We start from the raw sequence: 16,478 nt of genomic DNA, 5'->3' as shown, positions 1-16,478 counted from the left end.
TCTCGTTAGCATAAGTGATGCTGATTGGCTTCATTACTAATCATCTCTCTTTCCAGTTAAAGTGATTGGATTTGTTTATGGCTGTTCTGGCGGTTTAATTATCCAATCTGTGATGTATCAGATGGAGTAAGTGTAGATCCCTTGAGAGAGGAAAACATTCTTGCCAATCTTAATTTCTGTCGAGTGAATATCAAATTATAAGAATCAATTCTGTAGCTGTTTATAATTTAATTTATTTGTGTAAATGTACCCTAGTCTTTGTTTTTACAAAGATCAAGAGATGGTTTAAATTAAATTCAAGCACGTTGATGAACCCAAAATTAACATCTGCGCATCGTTTTTACAACATAGGGGGGTTTTCAGAGTGCAGCACAGAGTCCGTTTGTTGCCCTACGATTGATTTATTGTGGTCACGGATCCTGTTCTTGTTGCCAACAACACAAACAACAAAAATACCTGGATGGAAAGATTGGAATCACAACATGTCTCCTCTACTAACCCTAAAACAATGTTTTTACCAGCACTGGATTGAGAAGTGGCTCCTATAATAAGCTCAGTTCTACCAGGTGTTTGCTAATTGCTGCTGGCTAGTCTGAAGGAGCTGAGTGGGTTGCCATGGAGATTCAAGGATTTCTCAAACATGCATGAAAGAATCAAAGCAACACTCCAGGTATGTTTTTCTGATGAGGGAATAACATGATTATAACATGATAAGCTCAAAAGTTGATGTTGCGCAACACTGTGCCTTTAAAGAAGGAGATTAAATAAAACTAGAACTAAAACTTTTGAGATTTTTATCTTAAAAGATTGAAAACTATCCCTTCTGACTATGTGACAAATGTGCCACAGTTAGTGGCTTATCGTCCAAAAATCCAATTAAAATATGTTGAATGTGTTTGTAGAAAGATAAAAAGAAACAAGTAAAAACATCCACTCTGGTCCTACATCTTTACTACCATGACGACAGGATGGGGAGGTGTTAGCTGGGAGTGTCGCTGCTGAGGATGAGAGCAGATGGTTTCAGCTCCGACCCCGGCTCTGTCGCCCCTCTAGCCTTAGCATTCACACACTGCTATGAGGAAGAAGCTGCAGGATAGCAGAGAGCAAGGGGGAAGCTGTATGTAAGCATAAGGATGATTGACAGCGCTAAGACCCGCCTCCTGACCCTGATTGGTTGTTTCTAGTTAGCGCTGGGAGAAAGCAAAGGAGCTCGATTTTTTTCAGAGATTTTCTGTCTCATACCATACTGTCACGACCTTTTCAATAAATCTGTAAAAAATATATCTTTTGTTACATACAGCAGCTTCAATACAGGTTAGTGCGGCCCCAGTCCTCCACACAGGAGTTTTTCTCTGTAATTTTTCCACGATAATCTGACTAAAGATCCCAGAGTATTCTTTTTGTCACAATAAAATGAGAATAATTTCATTTAGTTTATTAGTAAGAAATGATGCACGTGCCATGAACAGGTCTCCTAAACGTGGACAACTGCGTCACCTGCTGGTGATGTCAGTGAAGTGTATCGGCAGTAAGAGTGAGTCACCGTTTCTGAGTCATAGCTACACTCGGTAGGATGAAACAACAAACCCAGCAGTTCTTCTCCGTAACGACGCAGTCATTCTGACACCAGCGCCGTCCATGTTTGGGTTTTACAGACTGAACTGATTTATGGCGTTAACCTGATGTTGAATATTCAAAAACATTTCAATCTGGAATATTCTGCTCACTCGTTTCTCGTTTGTCCCCCACCGGTTTGAGTGAGCGATAGTGGAAAACTTTGCCTCAGGTAAATTTTCGCTTTTTCATTTGGAAAGTTCTTAATTTCTTTTATTTCTTTATTTGGGGCACATTTTACCAAAGTGAAACAATCCCCCAAAACACACTAAAGTGAGACATTCCAGAAAATCAGAATTCCTGTGATTAAAAATCAATTCTGTCCGACCTGACGACTGCGTTTAAAGCGAGCCGAGCCGAGCCGGTGGAAAAGGGGCAAAAGCAAAACAGTTTCTTCAGCAGCTCCCTCCACCGTGACTAAATCACGATTAATTCAAAGTTGTACAACACACGTGACAAGGGCAGAGTGTCACAATATCTGGCAACTTATTTTGCACAGGAAAAAAAAACGTACAAAATTTCCACCACGGGGACTGAATGAAAACGCAGTTCACACTTTCTGAAAACCACTTCCACTTTACGATTATACGAGTTTTAGGGCCACGAAAGGAAAATACAAAATTACGGGAATAAGGTCCTATAACCAACAATGAAATAGTACTACGAGAGAAAAGTAATAATACAACTTTATTTTAACATTATGACTTTAATCTTGAACTGTTATTATTTTTGGTTTTCTCGTATTATTTCGATTTTATTATCGTAATATTATGAATTTAATCTCGTAAATGTATTTTTTTAAAATTGTTTCGCGTGGCCCCCTAATACTCCGTCGTCTGTAAAATGGGAGGTAGTTTTCAGAAAGTATGGATACATTTTTTTTCTTAGGTATAGTCCAATACTTCATGTTCTACCCACTACAACATTGCATTTTTTAATAAATAGTTTCTTTTCTATTTTTTTTTCTTTCTTTCGGTTGTGAGGATCTGAAAATGATCCTCAGAGTTTTTTTATACAGTTAGAAAACAGTATACTGTATGTTAGCATGTATGTATACCATATACATACATAACTGCAAACTGTTAGCATACAGTAACTGTAAGCTCGAACAGTTACTCTATGCTAATGTAAATGCAAATATTTTCTTCTGTTATTTCTTTATTTTCTTTTATGGAGCAGACATCCAAACAGCCGCCGCGGGGCGCAGTTACACCGTACCGACCTTGTAACAGCGAGCATCTGATAAGTGGCAGGCTGCTTTCCCTTTAAAGTCTGACGCACTCGGTGCTCCACTTTGGAGAAAGCAGCAGCAGCAGCGGCGGCAGCAGCAGCGGGGACCCGGGGACGTCGGCGCTTCGCTGGACCGTCTCACCGTCCACCATCATGGAGTTTCTGCTGGGGAATCCGTTCAGCTCGCCGGTGGGCCAGCTAATCGGTGAGCTCTCAACGAACGCAAGAAAAAACAGAGAAGGAAAATAAAAAATTAAAGCGCTTTAACGCGATCACTGGCTTTGCTCAAACGTTCCGCCCAGGCTCCACCGAGCTGCCATTTACTCCGTTCTGCAACCTGTTTTCTATTTATTTATTTTATTTTTATTTTATTCCAAGACATGGTGCGTTTCACCATGGAGGGGGAAACAACAACTTAAACGCATGAAAACAGATGGAGGCGCAGCGGCTTACGGCGTGATTGACGCCCTGAGAAGACAATGATTAGGCGGGGGAGGTGTTGGGAGACCGATCGGTCCCCGTTGGCTCCGTTTTTAACCTGCACCGAGCTGAGCCGGACATCCCACCCCCACCCACCCCATCTGACCCAAATGAGAGCAGGCTGCAGCACATTTACATCACACTGGCTTTTCTGTGCCACTAACTCACTAGTATTCGCAAACTGACTGCTTCAAATATCTTTATTACTATTTTTATTTTTGCTCTAATATCAACGATTAAGGAGCTCGTTTTCATTTATTAAAAGAGACAGCGGTAACCTTGGGAACCAGGAAGCGCATACACCCATATTGACATTTTCTAATGTAACGCCTGTAAACAATGCCAAGGGTAAACAGTTGGGTTTATTCCGTCTAAACAACATGCTAAGGCTTTATTAGCATGTTGTTTGTTTTCATCTTTCTGTAAAATGTGTCAACTTCGGGGGTTTTACGTTTCTTATATCGTGGATTTCTTTCAATTGTTTATGAAAATGTTATTGTTGTTGTTCTTAACGGGTGTACCAGTGTGCTTCTATTAGTGTAACTATTGCTGCTTTTGACCAATTTCAACTTTTACCCTTGTAGCTATTTTTTAACAATAAATTAAAAAAATCGCTTTTACCTTCAGCTGTATTAGGATCAGCGATGCACCGATCCACTTTTTTCACTTCCGATACCAGTACCGATATTTGAGATTTAGGTACCAATCTGTCTGCTAAACTCACATCAAACTTTTCTTTTTTTTCAAACACAGACATAAATGTACTGAATTACAAATTTATTTGATAACTCTGCGCCAGGACGGCACACTTAAATACACAAGTAGCTTCAACAAGCTTGGTAAAACATGTAAAAACAACACAACTTTAATTTGTCCAGTCAGTTCAATCAGGAGTATAACAGCCAGTGTAAGATAAATAGTTATGAAACTGAAACTGATAGACAAACTATTGGGGTTTTTTCTATCTTGGTGAACAATTTAAAAAAATAAACTGCAATAAACCTTTTTTCAATTGGATCAGACAGCAAAATTAGAGCACAAAGCATAGAATTAGACTTTATAGATCTGCCCTTATGGATCTGGCACATGTCACCAATACCCAATCTAGAAATTTTTTTCATCATCGATACAGATATTAATATTGGATCGTTGCATCTCTAATTGTGATAGGATCACAGTTTTCATCTCTATATCTGGTGTCTGCAACCTGCAAAATGTGGCTGATTTAAAATATTAAACAATGAAATACTGCCCCTTTTTTTATTTATGTATTTTTTATTCTTTTGTTCGGTGCCCCAGTGAAGAAACACTGGCCCCACCCTGAAACCCCCTCCTGGCAAAATTGGACTAGAAACCCCCCACTCTCAATTTATCTATCAATCATGCTACTATACTGGGAATTTCCCATCAGAGGGATAAACAAAGGACTGTTCTATTCTATTGTCACCCCCCAAAAAAGGAAATTTACAAACTCATGTTTCCACATTATTTGTGTTAGTTTTTACTGTTTTTTTTTTTGTTTTTGTTGTTGTTGTTTGTTTGTTTGTATTAGGTATCTAGGAGTGTGCTGCTATTAAAGTACCAAAATGGAATGTTCACATAGCTGCGCACATTTAGGTTTCCTGTGGTCATCAGTGTTCATCAGACTTATCTGATCCAGCCCGTCTCTTCGGAGCTGTAAATGATTCTTCCAGGTTTTTTGGGTCAAACAGGAAATCGTTTATCCTTCGTCCAGGCAGCAGGAGCTAAAAATATCCCCACATAATGAAGATGTGCGTCTCCACAATGGCGCTCGCCTCCTGAAGTAAACCACGCCCACCAAGCAGCTTATGCACAAAGTATTACTGAATACCTAGCTTGATGCTACGTTCCCGTTTCTTTTCATTTTAGTATTTTTATCCTTTCATTTCAGTACATTTCAGTGCAACCCCTTTGAAGAGAATTAATTTCATGATGTAATTATAACATTAAAGTATTTTCCCTAACTAATTTTCCTGTCGGTGCATCGCTAATATACAGTTTCTAATTTCCAAATGTCCAGAACTGTAGCTAAATGTTTAAGCTAAAGAATTAAAAAGAAATGACCAGCTGCTAATGGTATAATAAAAAATGTGATGCATAAATATGGATAAACGTCGTATTTGTTGGCATTAGCATTAGCAAACTGTTTTACGTCTCTTGACTTTTTGGGGGGGGGGTTTACAGAGCGTGCCACTAACTCCAGTTTACCATCTGAAGACTGGGAACTGAACATGGAAATCTGTGACTTAACCAACAGCTCAGAGGAAGGGTGTGTATCCGTGTGTGTGTGTGTGTGTGTGTGCTATCTGTCATGATCAGAAACATGCCCTTCCCTCGAGCTTACATGCGTCTAACTGTTGCCACCTCTCTGACTCCCAGGCCCAGAGACGCAGTCAGAGCCATAAAGAAACGGATTGTGGCGAATAAGAACTTCAAGGAGATCATGCTGGCTCTTACTGTGAGCGTCGGTTCTGTTTGTCGTCGTGTGAAATCTTGGGATTTAAATAACTTGGTTTCCTTTGGTGTGTTTTCTGATAGATTTCCTCTTCATCCTCTTTCTGACCGCAGGTCCTTGAGACGTGTGTGAAGAACTGCGGCTACAGATTTCACATTTTGGTTACGACACGCGACTTCATCGAGGGCGTTCTGGTGCGCGCCATCATCCCCAGGAACAACCCGCCACAGATCGTTCATGACCGAGTCCTCGGCATCATACAGGTGGGCCGAGTTCGGTACTAACTGGTTACATTTACTTGGGTAACTTTTTGGGAAGTATTTTCTTTTAGAGAGCGTTTACGCTTTGCTTTTACTTTAGTGACTTTATTGTGAAGTGTCGCTAATTTCTGGAAGTTTTATTTTGAAAGAAACTAATCTTGAATTTTTTTTTTCTTTTCCCTGAATTTGTCTTTTTTTTCTTGTAATCATGTTATTTAGATGAATTATTTTCATATCCTTAAATTTCCACGTGACTTTATGTTTCCAAATGACGATGTGTGACGTCATTTGGTTTGTCAAAATGTAAAGTTATGTGTAAGTGTTAGTGTTATATATATATATATATATATATATATATATATATATATATATATATATATATATATATATATACCTTTTTTTTTACGAAAAATTCACCAACCACACCCCTTAAGTTCTATATTGAAAGAAACTGATTTGGATTCTTTTTTTTTTTCTTTTTCTTTTGCCTGATTTTGCTATTTTGTAAATATGTTATTTAGAATCTTTTAAGTCCTTAAAATATGAAAATTTCCACATAGCTTCAGATTGATGATGTAATTTTTAAACATTAAAAGATTGATTTTTTTTCATCAGTTATTACTTGAGACGTCTTTTTACCAAATACTTTTTCACTCTCACTTGAGTAATTTCTTGGACAGCTACTTTTTTACTTTTACTGCAGTAAATTATGTTGAACTGGTGCCGCGGTTAGCGGAACAACATTTTTAGGTGCCAGGCTCTGCAGGTGGGGCTGAGGTGAAACAAAGAGCCCCACCTGCTGGACCTGGTTTTATTCGCGTCAACGCCCCTGAGTAACTTGTGGTTTCTTCTCTCAACAAGGCGTGGGCTGACGCATTCCGCAGCTCGCCCGACCTGACGGGCGTGGTGTCGGTGTACGAAGACCTGCGGCGGAAGGGACTGGAGTTCCCGGCGGCTCAGCTCGACGGCTACCCGTCGGCTCAGCCTCTGAAGAAGGTGCAAGGCGCCGTTGCTGTGCTTTCCGATCCGCCTCCTCTTGTCTTTTGCTCATTTCCTTATCTGTTGTCTTCTCGCTGCCTCTGCGTGCGGCAGACTTTACCTGGGAACGGGCCTGCTGTCACTGCTCTGTCTGCTGTGCGCCTGTCCACTAAACCTCCTCTCATCCCCGCTCACACCTCTGAGCTCAGACTGGCCCTGGAGGGAACCGGTGCCTTCACTCCCAGCCAGGTGATGCAGCCAGACGACAACAGCTGACTGTCACCGCGCTCTGACAATTTCAGTTTCTCTGTCGTCACCTTTCTAAAAAAATAGCCCAAGTCTCTTTTTTTTTCTCCTAAAATTTGGCAAAAAAAAGTTTGCCAAATAAAATTTGGCAAAAAAAGACATTATTTTAGGAAGGTGACGCTATGGTGGTTCAACAATTGCTTATTATTTCTATTTCTTACTTTGGCCTTTAACCTTCATCCTTCCTTTCACTAAGAGTTGAGTCACTCAACCAGCAGGAGTGTTTGTGGCTGATATCAGACCACTAATTTTGTGAAGCTCTGACCTTCCAATAAGTTTTAGCTAATTAGCTAATTTCTATTTAGGGGTTTTAAACAAAAACATAGAAAATGTATCTTTTTAAAGGGACAGTATTTTGTGTTTTCCTGCCATTTTCTAGCATAACAAAGTAGCTATGTTAACTTCAGTTAAATATGACTTAAAAGTAATTTGACTTTCTAATTTAACGCCTTGAAATTGCGCTTCTTTCTCTTTAAAACCTCCTGCTCCTTCTGAAACTCCACCTTGACAGACCATTATTGAATTACAGTGGGAGCAGAGGCGACGTCACACTGTGCGCATGAGTGAGCAGTCTGTGTTACACAGCTCTGCAGATAAGCACCATTCCTCTGCTGTTTCAAAACAAAGACAACGTGATCACAGATGTGACATTTTACTCTGCTGTAGCAAATTAACATGATCAGCACAATTAGCACTAATATCTGTGGATTTACTTTACTTTCATATTAAGATCAGAGATTTCCAAAACTTCCAACACGTCCTAATCCAGCGTAATCTACGGTGGATACCGTTTTTGAAAAGGAAAACTTTAAGACGTCCAGCTTCCTGTTCACTCCTGAAATCTCACCCTGAGTTAAAAGCACCAGCCTCACTTCCTGTTTAGTCACCTCGCTAACACTTGGAAAACAACTAACTCTGATTCTTCTTCCTACAGTTTCTACTTCCACACTGAAAAGTGTGGCTGTAAAGTAATATAGTGCTTAGCTACTGTGGATTCACTGCTCAGAAAAGAAATTAGTTGTTTTCAACCTTTTAGTGCAGAGATGAACCGATCCGATATTAATATCTGTATCATCCTGTTATCAAAACAAAAGTTTCTAGATTGGGGATTGTGGCAATTCAGTCTAATTCTATGCTTTGTGCTCTGAGCCACGTCAAACTTTATTATTTATTTTACATTATATTTAGAATTCCTAATTACACCTTCTGACCCATTGGAAACAAAGTTCGTAGCAGTTTATTTTTTTAATGTTTTACCAGTCTATTGTTTTTCTCAGTTTCAGTTTCTTTCTTATTAATTTTACATTGGCTGTTCTACTCCTAGTTTCACTGACTGAACAAATCAAAGTTGTGTTATCTTTATAACACAACTTTGTGTGTTATAAAGATAACACACAAAGTTGTGTGTGTTTGAATACAAACGTATTCAAACGTTTGAATACGTTTGAATACGTATTCAAACGTATTCAATATACGTTTGAATACGTTTGTATTCAAACGTATATTGTTTGAATACAACAAACAATATACGTTTGTTGTATTCAGTACATTTATGTCTACGTTTTAAAAAAAAGAAATATCTTAAGTCATTGATTCCCTGCATGGGATCGGAATTGGCCGATATCAAACCTCCGATATCAGCATCGGAAGTGAAAAAAGCGGATTGGTGCATCCCTCGTTTGGTCGTCGCCAGCTGATTTCTCAGCACACCTCGGCTTGTTGCTGCGCTCTCCGACTCACTCGCCGTGTCGCTGCAGGTGAAGATGCTGAAGACGGAGCTGGGCGTGGTGCGCACCAACCTGTCCACCATGTCGGAGATGATGAGCCAGCTGGACCCGGTCACGGCGAAGCAGGCAGACATGGAGCTGCTGGAGGTAAAAATGGATCCGTCTCCGAGCCGAATGCGCTCCGAGCCGAATGCGCTCCGAGCCGAATGCGCTCCGAGTCGCGTCACTGTGGATTTCCTTCCTCTCCTGTCGCTTGATGACGCTGCGGTGCCCTTAACTGATCTAGCGCTTCATGCGCTCCGTGCTGCATCCGGCCCTTCAATCCCCCCCCAACCCACACATGGTTTGTCTGGTTGTGTCATTAGCAGTTGTACACTGTATGTAAGGAAATGCAAGACAGGATCGTGAAGATCATCCCCAGACTCAGCGAGGAGAACCTGATCGAGGAATTACTGGCCACCAACGATGAAATGAACACTGCCTTCACTCGCTACCACAGGTTACTGCATTATTATTATTATTATTATTATTATTATTATTAAAACGCTTCAATAAGGCTGTTTAATCCCCATTGGTTGTTTTGCTATCTACAGGTTTGAAAGAAGATTAACGAACGGTCAAAGCACAGAGCAGAAGGTAAAGAGCAGCAATACGCTCATTTTGGTGTTGTGTATCTGTTGGATTTTACATTTTTCTTTTGATTCCTTGCAGAGCGACAACTACATAAACCTGTCGGACCTTTATTCACCCGTCAGCCAATCAGGGATGGCCTCAGTTAAAAGCGACAGCTCCCTCAGTCTGTCCAAGCCAGACAGTTTGTACAGTCTGATGGCCAAGCTGAGTGAGTGTCGCATTTCTCACTGCGCCTCTAACGCAGCTCGCTTTCTCTAACTCGCTCAGAGCTACAGTATAAATGGTACCAAGATGAGTCATAAAGGGATGAAACTGAAATATTGTGATTTTTTTATACATATATTATGGAGTGACATTTATATTTCGCCTGGAGCACCTGCTAAAATGTTGCCTGGTGTTTGATGTGGGGAATCATCTGGTTGTTTAAGTTCGTGTTATGTTTTTTAATTACACAAATCAATTAAGTCAAGTCAGTACAATTATTTCTTAATTTGGAAATATTGTTTCTCATTGAATTCATGTACCTGTTTAAGTGTGATATGTTGCTTTAATGAAAACAAAGATTTATTTGTTTTTCTTGTGTGTAGCGATATATATTTGTTACATTTTTAATGTGCCGTTTTTCTGTATACATATGAAGCATGTTGTTTTTGTACCATTTTCAATTGCATATTTTATTTAAAGATTTTACCATTAATTCTCTTGACATTGTTGTTCTCCCCTTTTTACAACACTTCCTGTTTTTTTTTTTTCATATTCAGGTACAAGCGAATCAGATGACATGTTATCACAGAAAATAAACATCTCAAGTCAACAACTAACAAGGTAAACAAAAAAAATTAATGAATCAATTCTAAAAGGCTAAAATCAGCAACGCACTGAACAGTATTTTGTTTCCAATTTCTCGTTATTTTTTTTATCTGATTACTACTTATTTTAGCTAATTTGAATTTCTCTTATTTATATTGTATATGGGGAGACATCATTTTAAAACAAAGGCAAAATGACCTTAGAATTAACAGTTTTTATTGTATTTAGCATCTTATATTAGCAACATGGGTAATGCTAGCATGGCTAGCAGCATCAAAACACCAGTGTCTGTGACCATAAAGCAGACGTTCATCTTCACTCTTAAGATTTTCAAGACATTCTCAAATCTAGCAGTGAAAATGCCAAATACTTTGCTGCGCATTTTAACAAGATTGAAGATACAGTTGACAAGTTGCGATACCAAGAAACAGTGGTGGGCTAACAGTGGGGGGTGGGGGAGGAATCCTTAACACTTTAGCACTTTTGCTAACTTTGAAAACATTTAACCTATGTTGCCTAATCTTGCCCTAAATTAATTTTTCCAGACCATGTTGGTTGTAGCGCTTTTGTGTTAGCAGAAGCAGAACTAATTTATCATTAGTGCTATAAGATTAGCACAAGTAACTTTCTTGTTAGCATGCTAACAGTGGTGGGCACAGGTGTGTTTCTCCACTAAAAACAGAGTAATGTCTTTTTGGTTTTGTGCTTTGATGTTTCTGCTAACTTTGAAAATGTTTAATTAGCCCACTGCTTTAGGGTGTAGCTAGCAGCACCTACCACTGCATAGAAATAAATCCAAAAAATTAAAATTAGGGATGCATGACATATCTGCATAAACATCTGTATTTGCCAATGGTGTTCATTTTTTAGCATAACAGATAAAAAAAAAAACTAGGTCAATAGTCAATTTCCATCTTGTTGCCACTTTTGTATGTGTTTCTGGAGGGATGGGGTTAGCTGAAGCAGAGAGGCTTCTGCTAAACCAGTGTTTCTCAACCCTGGTCCTCACCGCCCCCCTGTCATGCATGTTTTAGGTGCTTCCCTTCTGCCACACACCTGAATTGTATCTCTGGGTGATTAACAGGCTTCTGCAGTACTAGATGGTCATGCAATCATTTGGATCAGCTGCTCTGGAATAGAGGCACATCTAAAACATGCAGAGCAGGGGGGCGGTGAGGACCAGGGTTGAGAAACACTGTGCTAAACACTGGAAGTGTAGGGAAAAGTATATATACATGTTCAGATATCAGTTAAAGCAATAATATTAATATCAAATATCAGATATTGATCATGTAAGTCATATAGTCATCCTGCGGCAGCTTAGAGATGGAAACTTTCTCGATTTGTTTGGCCAGAAGAATCCAAAGAATCCAAACTTGTTTTAATGCACATAATCACATCACTCCGACCGTGTGAGAAAAATTTTGTAAGCACACAATGGAAGACCCTTTAGTTGCAGATAAAAACGAAGCAAATTCGGTAATTCTGCCTGTTTGCGGCAAGTTGCGTTTTCTGCTGAGAATGTTTCACCCAGTTTGCCTCGTTCTTATGTAAATGACTCTAATGGCGGTTAATTAATGTACAAAACTTTGTTTTCAGTGATGCGAATGAAGTGACAGCAGACGATCCGGCTCGAGCTCAGGGCAGCAGTTTACAAAACTCTGGATTGGTAAGGAAAAAAAAAAACTGCGGCATTTGAGATTCCTACAGATTTGAGAGTCACAAGACTGAACTTGTTGTCTGTCATGGGACATTTGAGCACATGTGAACATTAAGGTGAAAGCAGCTTAAAATGGTAAAAAAAAAAAAAAAAAAAGTCAGATTAGACTTAAAGTTAGGTTTTAAACGGGGTGTTTATAGAGCCTGTGCTATGAACACAGTGGTGAGTTTTGGGGGAATAGTTATGCCTCTCTAAGTGTTCCTTTTCAATGAACTCTGTGTGTGTGTGTGTGTGTGTGTGTGTGTGTGTGTGTGTGTGTGTGTGAAGGATGAGAGTCCAGCCTCAACCCGCAGCTCTTCACCAAAGTTAGATTGGATGATTAAAAGGGGAATGGTGGGTCTGAACGCACAGCTAGCGTGCAAACGCTTGCTTTTTGTCCCTGTATTGCCATTCGAATGTGTTGTGGGTGACTTTTGTTTCTGTTTATGAAGATTTTTTTTTATTTATTTCATTTTTTTTTTTTTTGAGGTCAGTCTCAATGGTCTGCATGTTGGTGTCTGAGCATGACCGCATTGTTTGGGACATGTCGACATTTTTTCCTCACCTCTTGAGTTTTTCTCCGTTCCTCACTTCGGTTGGTGATGCAGTTTGAGTCTTCTGTCCTTTTCGCTTTCGATTTGTGCTCGGTGGTTTGGTGGCATGATGATTCTGCTGTTTCACTTCCGGCTCCGCTCACCCTTTGCTCTACTTTTCCTCCTCAGATTCCCATCAACCAGTCCAATGTCATGGACGACGTCGAGAAATGGCTAGAGCTGGAAGACGAGGTCAGCGACCAGATCTTACGGAGTTTATGTTCCGACTGACGTGTTACACCTATTTTACTTTAGCTTAAATATTAAACACACACAGTCTTTTCTAAAAATTCTACATCTATAAAACTGCAGACACTGTTGAGTCAAGCCGACTTTTGGAGAAACTTTTATCTGGTTTTTCTGAGAGATTTTTCGGTCATGTTAGAAATCTATTTCGTTTCGCTCAGTTCTGTACAATAACATACACAATTAGAAAACAGCAGATATTGTATTTGCTGGTCTTTATTGGTTTTAGTTTGAGCACATTTCTTCAGGGTCAAGGAAAAACAAACCCATGTTAGGATTTAATTTATTTTTAACAAAATCACCACCATTTGCACAATTGGTGGTTGCTCATAACAATCCCTCTGGAATAAATACAACTGGAGCATTTTACATTAAATTTCCTGGAAATTAAAGTGTCTAGAAACTTCAATTTAATAACCCATGACTTCTGTTTTTCTGCTGTGCCACTAAACCCAGATGATGATGATCTGGGTCATCATCATCTGGATGATCATCCAGATGTTATTTTATTTTCTCACCAATCTAACTCTCCAAGTTGGTTTGATATGAAGCAAAGGATGAATATTCTCCAAAGCCTCTGGCAACTAAAACATATGGCCAAACCAATTATATTTTAATGAGAGATTATTTTCGCTCCCCAAACTAAATAAATATGCTCAAATTAAAGGAGCAGTGTTATGTATTTTCCATGCACATAATGGTATTTTATGACACGATCAAGTGCCTATATTACCCTCAGTCATTATAAAAATGCTGCGTAAATATCAAACTTGACTCAGAAGAAATTTGACTTCACAATCTGACCATTTGAAATTGGGCCTCTGTCTCTTTAAGAAGCTTCTGCTCTTTCTACTACACTAGAAACACTGCAGGAATAGCAGTATAATGTGATATAAAGGTCAATTTTATATAATACGCCCCTTTAAAGGTTGGAATTTTTTTCACTTTCACTGTATAGTAATGATGCTGCAATTAAAAAAAGGATTTATTTGGAATCATTTTGCCAGCACTTTGACAAAACACTACAAAAAATGTAGGTGAATGAAACACAAATGTTTACTTTGTGTTTTTTTTTTCTGCAATGCAGTACGACGACTATGAAGACTCAGAGGGTGTGACCAGTGAAGGTGAGGATTAAAACGTTTAATTCCTGCTGGATGACTCACTGATTCTAGCTAGCATTTTATTCAGCTGCCATGGTTACCAGTGGAACCATTACATAGAAAAAACAGTCTCTGATACTAATGTATGAAACTATTATTTTTAAAGCGGTGAGCACAGTCTGGTTTGTTTTCTGATTGATAGAAATGTTGAATGTGCCTGGTCACTATAACAAACGTTGCTGGACAATAAACTCTCCCGGAAGTTATCGCGATAAACGATAATGTCGTTGTTTTGGACCGTTTTCCAGTAATATAATGGTACTAATGGCATAACACATTCTCAGATATTGATCATTTTTTAATTCTACTGAACTTTTAACACAGGAACAGGAAAATAAATAAACAAAACAACAGAAACTACTAATAAAATAAATGAAGTCTCTGTAAACAAAATTGTCTTTCAAAGAAAGGTCTAGTTGAGACCAAAGCACCAGACTGAAGACTTTTGTCATCCAGTTTGTGGTAGAAAGAGAGAGAGAAAAGAGAAAAACAATAAATCATGCAAGTGGGAATTAGCGATATTGTTTTAATTCATCGTATGATTAACTTATTTCGACGGGCCTGACACCAACCATTCATTCTCCGTTTCATGCATTTCACCAGCAGATGGCGCTTTCCAGCAGGATTTAGAATTATTAATAACCAGTCAGGACCTACCCTCTCTACATTCTATGTATTCTTTTTTTTTTTTTTTTTCCTCTCCAGTTAACCTAGAGCTATCAGCCATGACTCAAACTCATGAATCGTGTTTTTTTTTTTTTTTTGGCTCTCGGCAGAGTTCGACAGGTTTCTGGCAGAAAGAGCAAAAGCGGCGGAGCGCCTGCCGTCCCTGCGAGGCTCCTCACAGGACGCCAGCTACTCCGAGTCCTAAAGCCATGCGGCGCCACCAGCAGGTGCGTCCCGACTTATGATTGAGTGGAGGGTTGTTACATGGAAGCGACACTGGAGGAACAACGCTGGACCAGAAAATGAGCTCGGAACTGTGTGAAAACCATGCTGGTGAAGGAATGTTTTTACTTGAGGGTTTGTATGCGAGCAAACTTTTGCACATTTTCTATATGGTTACATTCCTGACATTCAGAGGGGAAAAAAAATATTGTTACAAAGAAACACTTTGCAGGATATATTATGTAATATACTGCTGTGAAATGTATATATAAATATATATATATTGGTAACATGAAAGGTAAAAATACACTTTAAAAAATAATTTAAAAAACACTGTAAACTTGTAAGTGAAGCTCTGATGTAACATACTGTTATTGTTTAATGCTTCACTTTTTTTCTTGTTGGATGTGGAAAAATTCCAGATTTTGTACTTCCAGCTTTTCCGCATAATGTTAGAAATTCATGACAGATTGCTGCCAGATATTAAACTAAAGCTATTAACTGGACGTCAGAACTGTCTTGTCTTCATTTTGTTTCCTCCAAATCCAAACTGTCACTGTTATTTTCATCTTCTGTGGTTCACGTTGCTTCACTTCAAAACAGTGGTTGTGGAATCTTGCACTCTGAGCACGCTTCAAAAAGGTCGAAGTTGGGTCAAGAAAAAAAAGAAAAGAAACATAGCATTATCTTATTGTATTTCAATTCAGTCCAATAAAATTTTCCCACGTCATACATGTCATAGCAACTGTCCTAAAGCAAAACTTAAAAGCAAAAGAAAAAATGTGTGTGTGTGTACAAGGGTTTACAAAAAGAACAAACCAGAATTAAAATGACTGAGCGCCATCATGCTGCCACCAAAAGAAGCTCATTTCAAGAATTCATAGGTTTCTTTGATTTATTTCTCTGTGTTTTATCCCAAAAAAATTATGAACCAGTTTTGTGTTGTTTTGCCATTGGGTAGCATTTTTTCCCCCCAAAAAATGAACAAGTAATTAGAAACTGCCATTTTCTGATACACTAAAAATGTATTTCACTGTTCCATCAGTCTTTTAAAACTAAATGTATTACACAGTGTGTTATATTTTAGGAACCATAAAAGTGATGTGGGAAAGAAAATGCTTTAAGCCTAATATGTTACACTTAAGGGTCACCGTGAGGTCATGTTTATGTTTGCGTGTTAGGCTAGTAAGGAAGATGTACCCAACATTGTTATTAGCTACACCTCGTGCTAAAAGTTATTACTGTTAATAATGCGTTTTTATAGTAAAAAAACAAACAAAAAAACTGAATTATTTTCATGATAACGAATTATTTACTGCTGTAGTTTATCTCACAAACGCCAGGCTACCGTAGCATAACTTGATCAAAAAGCTCT

At 38.8% G+C, this 16,478-nt stretch overlaps 1 protein-coding gene across 5 annotated transcripts; it reads left to right on the top strand.

Annotated features, from left to right (window-relative positions):
• The first annotated feature begins 2,427 nt into the window (after window positions 1-2,427).
• tom1 (target of myb1 membrane trafficking protein) lies at window positions 2,428-15,609 on the top strand. 5 transcript variants are annotated; one of them, XM_015005227.2, is made up of 16 exons: window positions 2,428-3,049; window positions 5,530-5,614; window positions 5,725-5,803; window positions 5,914-6,063; window positions 6,922-7,056; window positions 7,153-7,287; window positions 9,102-9,218; window positions 9,440-9,570; window positions 9,665-9,707; window positions 9,783-9,912; window positions 10,466-10,529; window positions 12,114-12,183; window positions 12,502-12,567; window positions 12,936-12,998; window positions 14,140-14,179; window positions 14,992-15,609. In XM_015005227.2, the coding sequence occupies exons 1-16, from the start codon at window positions 2,998-3,000 to the stop codon at window positions 15,084-15,086; spliced, it is 1,455 nt and encodes a 484-aa protein (XP_014860713.2). In that variant the 5' UTR covers window positions 2,428-2,997; the 3' UTR covers window positions 15,087-15,609. The 5 variants fall into 5 exon arrangements, with proteins under 5 accessions (XP_014860713.2, XP_014860712.2, XP_014860714.2 ...); XM_015005226.2 differs by having other exon boundaries at window positions 2,430-3,049; window positions 9,437-9,570; XM_015005228.2 differs by lacking the exon at window positions 12,502-12,567 and having other exon boundaries at window positions 2,430-3,049; window positions 9,437-9,570.
• The last annotated feature ends 869 nt before the right edge of the window (window positions 15,610-16,478 follow it).

This window comes from Poecilia mexicana, unplaced genomic scaffold, assembly GCF_051168715.1.
Source record: "Poecilia mexicana isolate PSO_F unplaced genomic scaffold, ASM5116871v1 scaffold_8, whole genome shotgun sequence".
NCBI classification, from domain to species: domain Eukaryota; kingdom Metazoa; phylum Chordata; class Actinopteri; order Cyprinodontiformes; family Poeciliidae; genus Poecilia; species Poecilia mexicana.
Note: the sequence above shows the minus strand (reverse complement) of the source record. Positions and strands in the feature narration are given on the sequence as shown.